The 15822-nt window shown below is 41.4% G+C and overlaps 1 protein-coding gene across 2 annotated transcripts; it reads left to right on the top strand.

Moving 5' to 3' along the window:
- The first annotated feature begins 3220 nt into the window (after nt 1–3220).
- hccsb (holocytochrome c synthase b) lies at nt 3221–6778 on the top strand. 2 transcript variants are annotated; one of them, XM_085417955.1, is made up of 8 exons: nt 3221–3364; nt 3840–3954; nt 4656–4703; nt 4823–4914; nt 5321–5469; nt 5673–5792; nt 5875–5961; nt 6179–6778. In XM_085417955.1, exons 2-8 carry the CDS (start codon nt 3846–3848, stop codon nt 6375–6377), a joined length of 804 nt encoding a protein of 267 aa, XP_085274081.1. In that variant the 5' UTR covers nt 3221–3364; nt 3840–3845; the 3' UTR covers nt 6378–6778. The 2 variants fall into 2 exon arrangements, with proteins under 2 accessions (XP_085274081.1, XP_085274082.1); XM_085417956.1 differs by having other exon boundaries at nt 3224–3364; nt 3836–3954.
- Nucleotides 6779–15822: the final 9044 nt, after the last annotated feature.

The following is a 15822-nucleotide window of genomic DNA, read 5'->3' on the forward strand; positions in this document are numbered from 1 at the left end:
AGGGTTACTGAAGTTGAGCTAGCTGGTATATAATGATGTGCTACATGACCGCTAGCGACACAGCTATGTTAGCACAATATTAGATTAGATTAGATTAGATTAGATTAGATAGAACTTTATTAATCCCTCGGGTGGGTTCCTCTGGGAAATTCGATTTCCAAAAAAGCACAGCACCGACAGAAGTTACAGAGTTACAGAATATTATATATATATATATATAATACACACACACACACACATATATATATATATATATAAATACAGAGACAATATAAATAAAATATACGAAGGGGATAAATAGAATAAATAGGAATAAAAATAAAAATACAAGTGAATTGCACATTTCAAGTATTGAGTCTATTGCACCGTTGACTATTTACAAAAGTATTGCACAAAAGGTATTGCACAGTGAGGTGAAGAGGCACTACAGCTTAGTTGTTCCCCCCTCCTTTGTCCTCCTGTTTCCCCTCCCTCTCCCCTCCAGAGAGGAGTTAAACAGTTTGATGGCGTGTGGGACAAAGGAGTTTTTAAGTCTGTTAGTTCTTGTCTTTGGGAGAAGCAACCTGTCACTGAACAGACTCTTCTGGTTGTTTATGGCCGTGTGCAGAGGATGCCCAGCATTGTCCATAATGTCCATCAGTTTCTTTAATGTCCTTTTCTCTGCCACTGTCACCAGAGTGTCCAGCTTCATGCCGACCACAGAGCTAGCCCTCCTGATCAGTTTCTCCAGCCTGGATGAGTCCTTCTTTGCTGTGCTGCTCCCCCAGCACACCACAGCATAGAGAAGTACTCCAGCAACCACCGACTGGTAAAACATCCTCAGGAGCTTCCTGCAGATGTTAAACAAGCTAACTTTTTTCCACTCGATAAAAGTTAACGTGAGTGTTCTCGGTGGTCAGGAACAAATGTAATCGCATGGCAGGATGCTGTAAAAGGACCAAACTTCAGCCAGGAGAACAACTGAGATAATCCATCCACAATACGAGGTTAGTCATTCATATACTGCTGCATGGGCTGGGCTGTAGTTACATCCTAAGGTTTTAAAAACTGAGCTTAAATAAATGATAAGATAAAATAAGATAAGATAAGATAACCTTTATTAGTCCCACACGTGGGAAATTTGTTTTGTCACAGCAGGAAGTGGACAGTGCAAAAGTTATGAGGCAAAAATTAGAATACAATAAGAATAAATACAGTACACAACTGTACAGAATAGAATAAAATAAAATACTATATACAGTAGAATAAAATAAAATAAATATACAATAAGATAAAAATAGAATACAAATACAAATACTATATACAACTGAGTAAAAATACAACGATGACAGAAAGGATTATTGCACTTAGTATTATTGCATATGTATGGATGTGTGTGCTTGATCAGTTAAAGTCTTTATTATGGAGTCTGACAGCAGTGGGGAGGAAAGACTTAAGATTAGCGGTAACAAAAGCCGAGGGAGGTCAACAGTGATCACTGACTTTTTAGGAGCTTTTTGAGATTAAATAGAAGAAAATACAAAACATTAAACATGTTAACAACACAAAAGCCATATTAAACACAGACTACTTTAGGCCCGGAAGTAGGATTCGTCACGTCATCACTGATACTCTGAGTTAGCGATCCAAGATGAGGCCCTGAAATTAAACAGTAGTAAAACTGTAAACTTGTAATCTTTACTGCCATCGTAGTGCAACTCACTGAATAAGCCATATACAGAGCACTGATCAGGCTCAGTCCATGAATGTGTTTTTAAGTGCAGAAAACGTTTATTATGCTGCATTGTAGTGATGCCTGAATGGCTCTAGCTTGCTAAGAACGAAAACAAATCCTGTTTTCTTTCCATCACTTACCTTGGCATCATCATTAATAAAAACCAGTCCTCTAGATGTTCACTTAATTTTATTCCAATTTTGCATAAAACACAAGATAAACTAAATACTTGTCTCCAGAGTTTTATCACCAGAGCGGAGGGATTATCTCGATGGAGCTTTGTCTCTTGATGTAAATAAAGAAACCCTGGTGGATATTGACAGACTCCTTTATAACTTTGTATGGAAGAATAGAATAGATTATACTAAGAGATCAGTTGTATCAAACTCAAACCAACATGGTTCCGTAAACTTGACTTTTCTACAATAAACAGTGTGTTTAAAATAAACTGGATCAAGAAATTTCTCAGGAACACAACATCAAGTTGGTGAAAACAATGGTGGTGTTGACCTTGTTTTACTTTGTAACTACAACATTTATAAAATCTCCTTAAAACTGTCCTAATTTAATAAACAGAAACAGAAACAGTTGCTGCTTTATAAACACAACTTTTCTCCACACAGATATGATATTTGGAACAACAGAGACATTTTATACAAACACAAGTCTTTATTTTTAGGCGACTGGTTTATTCATGGGATTCGTCTTGTTTTGCAACGTCTTAATCCAAATTTAGGTTTCATTTCTTACTCTGAATTTTTGAGTGTATATGGTCTTCCTGTTCCACCAAAGGAATATGCCATAGTGTTTGATGCTATCCCTACTGGTGTTTTAAGACTGTACAGAAATTCTGTTGTTAATGATCTGACTCCTCTACAACTGGATCCTGCTGTTACCAGATCTGTTTTCACCTTAAAGAGGAAAAACAACCGTGACATATGAACTCTTTTTCAGAAAGACAGAACTGGTGTCCCAGTGGCCGTAAAGCAAACATCTTTTAAAATCATTCATCATTTTTACCCCACCCGAACTTTTCTTGTATAATATAAAAAAGACTGATGTCCAGTGTTCATTTTGTAGCCGTCAGAAAGAAGATAGTTCACACTTATCTTTGTGCTGCTTATGCACTTCTCTTTTCTAACACGATTTTTGCACTTTTGTTGTTTCTTTTATCTATTCTGACTTCTCTCTGTGTTATGAAAAAATATTATCTGGCTTTTCTGATTACCCTATCAATAGGCAAAACGAATTTTATTTCATTAATTTACTCATTTTACTGGTTAAATTTCAAAGACATGAATCCAAATTTTCTAACGCAAAACCGTCTTTTCAATGCTTTATGAATGAAACCAGACAATATTTTAAAACTATACAACAGTCCCATAATATAAAAGCAATTCTTCTGCTGATTCAACCCCAGCCTGCGTTTTTAACCCCCCGACATTGAATTCTGTAATGTTTGAAGTGCGTTCAACGAGAAAAAAGATCCCGCAGTAACTTCCGGGTCACGTCTTTCAACATCCTATCAAAGCGTCGTGACGCTGTGGGCATACGTACAGCACGCGCTGAGCACAACTGCTTGTGCAACTGTCCTGCACGTTGACATTGAAACGCTCCGAGAGACCGCCGCGCTGCTGTCGTCTCTCACAGGTCAGTGATTTAACCTGCTGTTCATTATGTGACGAAACTACAGCTGAATATGTTCGTAATACGCTGTTTGAATTAAGTCCACACATCCGCTAACAGTGGCTGCTGGGTAACGTTAGGGCCACAACCATAACTGCTGTGTTTTTACTCTGTGTTGTTGTTAAGTCTTATTTGAAAAGCCGAATAACTCGAACACGAGAGCGGCGTGGAAGTGGGCTGTAACATGATGCTAGTGATATTAGGATAACCGGGCGGAGGCTAGTTTTGACCCGGTTAGTTGCACTACAGCTAAACCTGAGGTTACCGAGGGCGACATCAGTCAGAGTTAGCGATATAACGACAGTATTAAATAAACACACGACCTACACAGCCCACTGATCACAGCATTAGCCCAGCTGTGTTACGGCTGAGTGTCCACAGATGATCTTTGCCTTTTTCGTGTTTAAATCCTGGGTGTATTTGTTCCCCTGTCAGACAGGCTAACATGGGATCCTCCTGGTCCACAGCAGAGCCCTCTGTAGTCAAAGCTGAGGCTATGAAGACCGTCTCTGCTCAGCGCTGCCCAGTGCAGGAGGAAGCTCAGCCTGTCAGAGGTACTGTAGTTTCATTACAGTCAGGATGTCATAGCGTGAAATGCTGGGCCGAATTTCTTCTTCCAAATTCTCCTTTGTAAGTGCAAGGTGAAGATGGCATGCGATTTGTGAAACAGATATTTTTTATTGCTACTAACTGCACATTTATAAAATACTCTGACGAATGTCGACAAGCCAGGAATGGAAAATCTGATAATCACTCTAAAGAGGCATCAGTGGCTGTTAATATGTAAAAACAAATACTCAAAAAACTGTCTGAATACAGTGAAATCCATATCGACAAGCTGCTGTAAGCCAAGCTGTGGCAGAGCAGCTAGCATCAGGCTGAATGCTTAGAAAGCAGAGAAGTTGCAACAAAACAGTGAATAAATGGAGCGATCTTTCCTGCACAGACTCCAGAGCTCAGTGGGGGGTTCGTGGAAAGTGAATTTCTTCCATTGTATGAGGAAGATAACAGGTTTATCATAAATGTTAGTATATTGTGACACCCTTAACTCGAGCAATTAAGAAAAGAAACGGCTTGTGTCAGAGAGAAGGTCCTGTGCACACAGATAGTGTTTTACTCCCACAGAAAACTGCATTTCATGGTATTACATAGGTCATTAGCTCTCATTCTTCACTGTTATCATAAACTGTACAAGTTTTACTGAATGATGTTGAATTATATCTTGACTGTGGTTGTGTATTTGTGTTTTTCTTAGCATCTCCGCCTTCACAATGTCCCATGCATCAAGCTCAGGCTGAAAAAGGTAGGGACTTCAGTCTAAAGGATAGCCTGTGGCTTGCCTGCACTGCAACACATTTCTATGTTCAGATGGTTGTTTTAATGAAATGATCAAACCTGTGGCTCGCACGTGTTCTCCTGCAGGTCCGGCCCACCAGGATCAGGCGTACAACTTTGTGGAGTGTCCCATGAGAGCTGCAGCAGTCACGAAGGGCGACATCGATCCAGCAAATATGGTACCTGTGCAGCTTGGAGCAAAGAGGCTTTATTTTAGAAGTAACTTTTATGTTTTAAGCTACGGTTGCCTGATCCTTAATTCGTTTTAGTTCTGATACACTGGCCTCGTTTGCTGCCACGCACTGTTGTTGTCTGCATTGGCTCTAGTTTGTGTGCTCGTGTATTCAGCCAGCTGACAACAACATGTTAGTGTTACTTCCCAACAACACCAAGCACAACAAAAGAGAAGCAGCTTTGTTATGCAAGCTTTTCAGTTGTTTCAACACTTGACCACAGGTATGAAACACATGTATGCTGCACTGACCATGTTCTCTCCTGGAGGACTTATGGCTGTCATGCCTGACATCTTTTCTATGTTTTAAGGTCATGGCTCAGACTATAATTTATCTTTTTCCACACGTGCAGATGCCTCCTCCCAACCAAACGCCAGCTCCAGACCAGCCCTTTGAACTCTCTATCAGAAGAGAGGAGTCCACTATCCCACGTCACGACACAGAGAAGAACTGGGTGTACCCGTCGGAGCAGATGTTCTGGAACGCCATGCTGAGGAAGGGGTCAGTTGGCTGGTGTTAAGACTACTTCAGGCTACCATATTGGAAACTATGAACTTCTATTTAGTGTCTCATTGAACCTCAAAGTCAGTGTTTTTAAAAATGCTTGGATTTCACATATCGGTAGCTTTAATTATTGCAGTAGCACAGTGATGGAGAAATATCTGCTAAAGACACTGTTTCCTTTGTTCGATCCTGTGCTGCAGGTGGCGCTGGCGAGATGATGACCTCAGCAAAGGTGACATGACCAACATCATTAAAATCCACAATCAGAACAATGAGCAGGCCTGGCAAGAGATCCTGAAGTGGGAGGCTCTGCATGCTCGGTGAGTGCGTACGATCGTTTGCAGCGAGCTGCCTGTTGGTCAGAGAATTGAGCCTTAACTGATGAACATTTACCTCGTATAGTGAATGTCCATGTGGACCAACTCTGAGGAGATTCGGTGGGAAGGCTAAAGAGTACTCCCCCAGGGCCCGCCTCCGACACTGGATGGGGTGAGAATGAAACATCCTGATGCACATTTAATAATTTTGGCTGTGTTATGTTTCTCGTTTGGGTCTGCATTGCCAGCTGCTGGTCCGCTATAATGAAATCAGGGAAATGCGGACATGCCGCGCAAAGCAACCCATGCAGCGGTCCATTAAAACATGATGCATGTAAACCTCATGTTGGGGAAGATCCTGGTGACTAATTGAGTTTGTCTCTCTGCAGCTACGAGCTGCCATTTGACCGTCACGACTGGATCGTTGACCGCTGTGGGAAGGAGGTGCGCTACATCATTGACTATTATGATGGAGAAATCAACAAAGACACCTACCAGTTCTCCACCCTGGACGTGCGACCTGCTTTTGACTCTTTAGAAGCTGTGTGGGACCGTATGAAGGTGGCCTGGTGGCGCTGGACTTCCTGAAGGACTCTGGCTCATATTTGAGTCGCAAATTTTCAAAAACTGTTGTTACCCATTTCTGCTCTTTGTAACTTGTGTGATGCTGAAAAAAGAAACGAATCAGACCTCGTAAAAGATGATTGGATGTAGAAGAGTTTGTCCAACAGGTCATACAAGACCCTGTGTGTCTATGAAATCTATTGACTTGCGCTTAAATTTAACTGCTTGCTTGCTTACAGCTACCTGACTCTAGGTAATTTGAACCTCATCTAGCAACAGAAAGTTTAAATGTTTATTTTTCTCAGTTGGGACATTGAGACAAGCTTTAAAACCTGCCAATATTCCTTTATTGGCTAATGGTCATAAACCAGAAATCTAGGAAAGTTCATATGTTGTGTTTTAATAAATCACCTTTTCTGTGTTTTGTTTGTAAACACTGCGTATTTAATTAAACCATTTTTATGGGCCAGAGAGGTTAAACTACCTGTCCAGAATGAATTCAGTCCCCTCCTGTGAACTGGCAGGACCTGGTGTTTGAAACCAGGGTATTAGCAGCTGGTCCTGTGGGTTGTGGTGTGGAGGTCTCAGAGAAAAGGCCATGAAGCAAGCCTAATGAGCTACACTGAACCTAAAGCTGGAGATTTCAGTGACATGGACATGGTTGACTGATGTCCTGTAATCATTATGACGCTATAATTTGAGATCCAATAAATAAAATAAGTTTTTGTACAAAGTATCGGATCAGTATCGTCGATACCACCCTGAATATTACTTGGTATCAGATCGGAAAGAAATTCAGTGGTATCGCACATCACTACCACTGATTTAAGAACACAGTTGTGTGAAAGAAGCAAAAACTTCACTGCATACTCGGCTGTGGATGAAAGTACAGACATGATGGACACTGCACAGCTGACCATCTTCATCCGTGGAGAGGAAATATTGAACATTAAATAGATGCACAACAACAGGAAAAGACATTTTTTTAAAATGTATGTCAAAGTGTAACCGACATGAAACTGCTCTGGTTAAGGCACTACGCCGACACGAAGATGAGAAACGTAACAATGATAAACACACGCTTGATGGAACTGTTTATAAAAAGCTATAACTCAGAAACTATTGATATAATTGTATCATGTCTCTATAAGGGTCTAATGGATTTGAAACCACATTCGACTTCATATATTAGAACAAAATGGGAGAAGGAAGGAGGGATAAAAATATTAGAGGAAGAATGGACGGCAATATGGAGGTATCAGTGGATGTGTACCAGCTCACGAAAGTGGAGGGAATTCGGCTGGAAGTGCCTAATTAGATACTTTATAACACCTTCTCAGAAGTCTCATTATGATGATAACCCCCCTGCTTGTTGGAGGAACTGTGGAAATCAAAGTGCAAATCACTACCACATTTTCTGGGACTGCTCTATCTTGAGGGATTATTGGAGAGAAATACATAATGCCTTACAGGATATCTTTAAATGCGAAATACCCCTCGAGAGTAAGACTATGTTCTTTGGATATATACCTCAGGAATGGCCTAAATATGATAAACATTTAGTAAATATTCTACTGGTGGCCTGTAAAAAGAGTATCACCAGAAAATGGTTATCCCCGGAGAGCCCAAACATAAGTACATGGATGGAAATCTATAACATGGAAAAGATAACAGCTTCTGTTAACCACAAGCTGGAGAAATTTACATCATACTGGGAAAACTGGGTCAAATATATCACGCCTCATAGGCCAGATTTATTTTTACAAACCAATAACTGTGATGTATGAGAGCATATATTTATAGGATCACCCCCTACCAACACATCCGTTTTTGTTTGTTTTTTTGTTTTGTTTTGTTTGTAGGTTTGTTGGTTTTGTTTGTTTTCTTATTTTGGATTATGTGATTGTTTCAATTGCTTCTATAGTTGTAAATATTCTCTCTTTATGACTCGGATGTAAATTAAAATACTATTTCGGTATCTAAGGCAGATAACCTAAGCAAGAAGTATGCTTACATGATGTACAGACTGATGCATATATACCAACAAGACAGTGTACATCACTGTGACAACAGCGTTTGTTTTCATTCAAAGGCTTTATGGTTTTTCCTATAATACCTGGTGGGTCGGTCTCTAGTCGGGACGATTTTTTGTCCCAGTGCAGCCCTGGGTGCGATCCACCGGTGGTGATACTTTGTGAGTTCATGATTTAACAATCAGCTCTCATATACTCAGGCCTGAAAAATTGAAATTGAAAGTGCTATGAAATATTCTTACTGGGAACAGTTGTAAAGTGTGCTTCTCCAGGATTATAATGGGCTTTGGAGAAGTTCACTTCTATTGGACACTGACCACATGAGATGGTAAGTCCTGAGTCTAAAAGGATTGCACCGAGTCAATCCAGTCCAAAATCATAAAGAATTGTTGATGACGTCATCTTGCTGATGATGGATACTCGAATAAGGCAAGGCAAGTTTATTTATATAGCACAATTCAACAACAAGGTGATTCAAAGTAAGTAAGTTGCGCATGAGACTCCACTGTCAGCAATATCTGGCATGGATGTGTGTGAATGAATGTGTGTGACTGGACTGTGATGGACTGACGATGTGGACTAAAAGTTTTGACTGACTTGATACTGAGACAAAGACTGCACCAACCTTAGGATTAGTAAATGTCGACAAACAATTCACCCAGCCTGTAAGAGAAGGGTGGATGTTTTGTTTTGTTTTATTTTTGCAGGAGCGGGAGCATAAGAGAGGTTTATTGTTTTACTTTTAACTACAACTCGTTTGTGCTTCTATATCTTTTCCCTTCTGGTCTGTTTGTCTTTTGGTAAATGGACTGACTCTATAGCACTTTTCAACTCTCCCAGAGCACTCAAAGCACTTTATAAAACATGCCACACACTATGCTTTAATTGCTTTATAAGCATCCTCACACACATTCATCGGAGAGCAACCTGGCATTAGTGTCTCGCCCATGAATACTTGGCACACAGACTGGGGCAGCCAGAGAGCGAACCACCAGCCTTCTGATTATTCTCCCTCTTGAGCTACAGCCATATTTGGTGTTATTGTGACATTTTTATTTTTCAAGTGCTTTATAAATGAAGTAGTGATGGGCAAATGAAGTTTGGGTTGAAAACAGGTTAATTACTCAAAGCTTTTCAACCCAGTCCTCTTTAGTGACATCTGGTGGCCAAAAATATGAAGCACAGCTTAAATCTACAACTTTAAAATAAAGTGCTTTGTTGTGATTGGCCACAGGAGAGAGCTGAGTTGGCAGCCTCTGTTTAATATCAGTGATAATTCTGTGTGACACCAGGCTACCACTGTGGTGCATTGAACATGTAGTTTTTTTGGGTGGTTTTATTTTATTTATTTTTTTAATGTCTATTTGATTAATACATTTTGAGGAATAAACCTTCCTTGTTTAAACATCTGACATGGTGTGGTTTCTCTTCGATGTGACTTCTTGAGATTTGTAAACATAATGGATGAAAAATACATTTTATATAATAATATGCAACAGTCTTACAAAAGGCTGGGAGCATGCTTGTGCTGTAAGTCCCTACATTCATGTGATTATGTAAGTAACCAGTTGACAGGTACATTTATATATAATATATTATAATGAATACAATAATATTACATAGACAAAGAGCTGTTTTGTGCAGAATAAGAGACAAGCAGGTACCTTCAGAGGAATGGGAAGTCCTCGTCAGCATTCATGTCTTTCCACACAAAGTGGGGAGAGAGATTATGTTAAGGATTACATTTAGATGGACTTCTTTAAACACCACTGGACCATCTGTGTCCCATTGAGTGTGTGTGTGTGCATGTAGTTGTGTTCACTTTGTCACTAAATGGACGGTGTGTACTCCACACAGAAATTCTTACATCAGTGTGCAATAACCTGTGCACACACACGAGAGATTCCCCTGCATGTTTGTGTGTGTCTAATTTCTCTGTGGAAACATGTTGCAGGAGCATAGGTAAGTTTTGCATAAACACATCTCAGTGGAGCTTTAAAGCAACGCAGACTTTGTGCTGGCAGTCTATTAAAAATGTTAAACTCTTTAGTTTTTATTTCTCGAACATGTTTAAAACCTCAACAGGTTTGCATCGTCTGACATCAGAGAGCAAGACCAAGGTATCTCTGACAAAGGGACAAAAATAGACTTATTAATGATTTCACTGCAGGTTTCATATTATGTAAAACCATCCACTGGTATGATTTGGACCCTTTGGTGTTCTGATTTTGTCTTCTACTCGACAGTCCTGTTTTAGAGGTTATTGATGAAACATTTATATCCTGATGAGAACGGTCTCTTCTACGATGATAATGTTCTCAATCGCAGGAGGCGAGTACTCAGTAAATGGTTTGATGAGGATGAAAATAAACTCAGTTTTTACCATGAACTTCCTTCTAGAAGCAAGTTTTACCAAAGTTATTGTTTTTATAGATTGTGAGAGATCCCTAATAAACCCTGTCTTACTTGGTTTAAATCACTAGACTCCAACATTTTGAAATGTTAAGGTGTTGTTGGATGCTTGTCTTATGTCTTTTTTATCCTCCCCTACCTCAGATAACACATCACTCACTCATGTAGGGTTGTGAGGGAGGGTTATGGGTCACGTAGGTCACAGTGGGTTGGGACATTCATGTGTGCTGAACCATGTGGGACATGGTCATGGAGGGGATGGGTGCCCCTCTCTCTGGGATACTGCTCCTTGTTGGTTTGGGGTGGCTTGGACCTTTTCCGTGCTGGCGGGGGCAGTTCTTTGGCGCGTGGGGCCCTGGGACCCTGTTCTTAGCTCATACCTGGGTTGCCAGACTCTAGCGGCGCACAACCACATTTTCAAGTACATTTCATGACAAAGGCACATACACAGGCACACACACTCTCTCTCTGTCTAACACACACACACCACAAGAAGTATGCTGATCTGTGCATTTTTCATATTTCAGTTTGTGTTTTAGGTGCTGTAGTTTGTTTTTTTATTAGTTGTTCAAACATAAGTAGGTACGAACAAGATATAAAACACAGCAAAGTGACAACAGTCGGCTAGGTAGCGTTGCACAGCAGTGACGTCAGGCCAAGGGCTTATGTGGAGTGGTTACACTGGCAGAGGTATTTGCTTATGTGCCTTCAAGCACACATGAACTTTAGTGACATACTGTAGGATCCAGTTTTTGTGTTGTTACCTTATGTGTGCCGCTAAGGGTCACTTTTTGTGCTTTTACAGTATGGTATGTTTTATGGTACGGTGTTCAAGGTAGACACACACAAGTCAGGTGTTGCTGGTTGGAAGGAATGAGCTGTTTGTGATTCATGGTAAATGACGTTAAGATAAGATAACCTTTATTAGTCCCACATGTGGGAAATTTGTTTTGTTACGGCAGTGGACAGTGCAAAGCTACATAGAAAAATTAGAAACAACAAAAACAAAACAAAAAAACAAGACAAAAAACACTGGAATAAGATATCAATAAGATACTGCACACAATATAATAAAATACTATATACAATCAAATCAAATAGAATAAAATACAATACAAATGCTATATACAATATGGGTACAATACAATGATGCCAGAAAAGAGTATTACAGGGAGTGCAGAATTATTAGGCAAATGAGTGTTTTGTCCACATCATCCTCTTCATGCATGTTGTCTTACTCCAAGCTGTATAGGCTCGAAAGCCTACTACCAATTAAGCATATTAGGTGATGTGCATCTCTGTAATGAGAAGGAGTGTGGTCTAATGACATCAACACCCTATATCAGGTGTGCATAATTATTAGGCAACGTCCTTTCCTTTGGCAAAATGGGTCAAAAGAAGGACTTGACAGGCTCAGAAAAGTCAAAAATAGTGAGATATCTTGCAGAGGGATGCAGCAGTCTCAAAATTGCAAAGCTTCTGAAGCGTGATCATCGAACAATCAAGTGTTTCATTCAAAATAGTCAACATGGTCGCAAGAAGCGTGTGGAAAACCCAAGGCGCAAAATAACTGCCCATGAACTGAGAAAAGTCAAGCGTGCAGCTGCCAAGATGCCACTTGCCACCAGTTTGGCCATATTTCAGAGCTGCAACATCACTGGGGTGCCCAAAAGCACAAGGTGTGCAATACTCAGAGACATGGCCAAGGTAAGAAAGGCAGAAAGACGACCACCACTGAACAAGACACGCAAGCTGAAACGTCAAGACTGGGCCAAGAAATATCTCAAGACTGGTTTTTCTAAGGTTTTATGGACTGATGAAATGAGAGTGAGTCTTGATGGGCCAGATGGATGGGCCCGTGGCTGGATTGGTAAAGGGCAGAGAGCTCCAGTCCCACTCAGACGCCAGCAAGGTGGAGGTGGAGTACTGGTTTGGGCTGGTATCATCAAAGATGAGCTTGTGGGGCCTTTTCGGGTTGAGGATGGAGTCAAGCTCAACTCCCAGTCCTACTGCCAGTTTCTGGAAGACACCTTCTTCAAGCAGTGGTACAGGAAGAAGTCTGCATCCTTCAAGAAAACATGATTTTCATGCAGGACAATGCTCCATCACACGCGTCCAAGTACTCCACAGCGTGGCTGGCAAGAAAGGGTATAAAAGAAGAGAAACTAATGACATGGCCTCCTTGTTCACCTGATCTGAACCACATTGAGAACCTGTGGTCCATCATCAAATGTGAGATTTACAAGGAGGGAAAACAGTACACCTCTCTGAACAGTGTCTGGGAGGCTGTGGTTGCTGCTGCACGCAATGTTGATGGTGAACAGATCAAAACACTGACAGGATCCATGGATGGCAGGCTTTTGAGTGTCCTTGCAAAGAAAGGTGGCTATATTGGTCGCTGATTTGTTTTTGTTTTGTTTTTGAATGTCAGAAATGTATATTTGTGAATGTGGAGATGTTATATTGGTGTCACTGGTAAAAATAAATAATTGAAATGGGTATATATTTGTTTTTTGTTAAGTTGCCTAATAATTATGCACAGTAATAGTCACCTGCACACAGATATCCCCCTAAAATAGCTAAAACTAAAAACAAACTAAAAACTACTTCCAAAAACATTCAGCTTTGATATTAATGAGTTTTTTGGGTTCATTGAGAACATGGTTGTTGTTCAATAATAAAATTATCCCTCAAAAATACAACTTGCCTGATAATTCTGCACTCCCTGTAAACTTAGTGTTATTGCTATTGCACATGTGTGGATGTGTGTGTTTGATCAGTTGGAGTCTTTGTTGTAGAGTGTTACGTCCCCACATGAAAGCTAGGCAAAGAGGGTGGGGGACGGTAACAGTTGGATTCGGGTTGAAATGAAAAGAACACCAGGCAGAGGTATTTAACACAAAATATCTTTATTATAATCAATTGCCTCAATATTCATATAAACAGTAACAGCAAAAAGAGACAGCAACGCTGCTTTAATGATAAATCAGACAGGCCAACCCAAAGAGATGGTGACCACTTCAACAAAGAAAACAACTATAAGGCTTCAACAGAAAAAGACAGCAACGCCACTATTAGCAATAACTAGGCAGGCCAAACAAAATAATGGAGGCCACCAACACTTAAGGAAAACCACTGCTCAGTTAAGAGCTACTCACAAAGAGCCACGCACGGTGGGGCTGGTCACACACAGCAGGCCTTTTCCACACCTAGACCAGTATCACACACTGACCAGCACAGAGGAAAACCACCAGAAGCCTCTCCCACTGCTCCTACCACTCCACACCGTAGGCAGGACGATCACACACCTAGCACTCAACGCAGCGACACCAGAGAAAGCCACCCTCCCACATCCAGCCCATCCCCAGCTTATAGGGCTTTGGAGCGTGATGTCACGGGGGTAGGCGTGGAAAGGATTTTGGCCCGATCCGCCATTTTGGGGGTCTAAGTAAGGAGCGAAAGCATAGCCATGGTTCATACTTGCTGTGTGGTCGGCTGCAATGTTCGATCTTACGACCGGCACGGGAATAAGTTTCGATTGTCTTTTTATGCTTTCCCAACCTGGAAGCGACATGAAGGAGCTCATGTATCGGATGTTACCAAACGAAGGCGTCTAGCCTGGATAGCAGCCGTGAGACGAGCTGATATCAAGTTCTGTTACGTCTCCAGATATCAGTTGGTGTGCTCAAGACATTTTCATTCCGGTAAGTTCTAAATATGTTCACATCACACTTTATAGCTGAATAATATCATCGTCTCGGAAGTTATAGAAATTGCGATCAAACATAGAATGGAGTGACTTGATTGGTTGATGTAAAGACAATAAATGAAATGAGACAGGAAGGACACAAATTGGCGTTAATAATTTACCCGATTATCAATGTGTTAACTTGCATGTACTTTACAATTATGGGCATATAATATGTTAACGATATTTTAGCAGTTAAATGATAAATGTGTAAAATTAATTATGGTGGGGGGTGGAAAATGGCTATTTCACTCGATGCACTCCAGCTGACTTACTTTGACGACGTACTCAGAGTTTGGTGGCTTGAAAATAGCCAAATCTTGCACCCAGCCATTTGTAAATTGGATGTGCGCCTCCAGTGACTTGTAATTACGAAACTGGTTCGCTGTGTAAGCGCTTACTCCACAAACAAGATACGTGAAGATATCGGGGTAGGACAGTGGCGGTAAGTCGTCTGGGTCTTTACTCCACCGCCGTATTTCATATGGGTCCAGATTTGCGATGCACTCTATTTTTTTCTCAAGTAACGCTGCTTCGCCTCTGGACGCAATCGGTCTCTATACCGTCCGTTTTCTTTTGAGCTGCTTTTAAGCATGATTCTTGTCGTCGTCGTGTGTTTGTTTTGATTCGTAGACCCCGAAAATGGAGCTGTGCTCCCACAATGCATTGCGGCGTGACGTCAACTCCAAAGCCCTATATAACCTCAGAGAGGTGATTGCTGACTGGGCCCAGGTGGCAAACGAGGCCAATGAGCAGCAGCTGTGTACTGGGGAGAGAGAAGAGCAAGAGAGAGACAGAGGGGTGGAGCAAGAGAGGAGGAGGTGGAGAAAAACACCACGCCCACACAAGGGCAGTATCAGGAGGCCCAGCTAGGGCCGTAACATAGAGTCTGACAGCAGTGGGGAAGAAAGACCTGTGAAATCTCTCCGTCCCACACCGTGGGTGCCGCAGTCTCCCACTGAAGGAGCTGCTCAGTGCTGTCACAGTCTGCTGCATGGGATGGGAGATGTTGTCCAACAGGGATGACAGCTTAGCAACCGTTCTCCTGTCACTCACCACCTCCACTGGGTCCAGAGGGCATCCTAGAACAGAGCTGGCCCTTCGGATCAGCCTGTTCAGTCTCTTCCTGTCCCCAGCAGAGATGCTGCTGCCCCAGCAGACCACACCGTAAAAGATAGATGAGGCCACCACAGAGTCATAGAAGGTCTTCAGGAGTGGGCCCTCCACTCCAAACGACCTGAGTCTCCACAGCAGGTACAGCCTGCTCTGCCCTTGC

Source organism: Rhamphochromis longiceps, linkage group LG9 (assembly GCF_057381845.1).
Source record: "Rhamphochromis longiceps isolate RC_006_pf linkage group LG9, R_longiceps_female_GT1.1, whole genome shotgun sequence".
Taxonomy (NCBI): Eukaryota; Metazoa; Chordata; class Actinopteri; order Cichliformes; family Cichlidae; genus Rhamphochromis; species Rhamphochromis longiceps.

What these genes read in the sequence shown, in the direction of transcription:
- hccsb (XM_085417955.1), top strand. Translation starts at nt 3,846, where the DNA reads ATGGGATCCTCCTGGTCCACAGCAGAGCCCTCTGTAGTCAAAGCTGAG. An exon ending in ACATCGATCCAGCAAATATG is followed by an intron (nt 4,915 to 5,320) that starts GTACCTGTGCAG and finishes CCACACGTGCAG; the next exon opens with ATGCCTCCTCCCAACCAAAC. An exon ending in TGGGAGGCTCTGCATGCTCG is followed by an intron (nt 5,793 to 5,874) that starts GTGAGTGCGTAC and finishes TACCTCGTATAG; the next exon opens with TGAATGTCCATGTGGACCAA.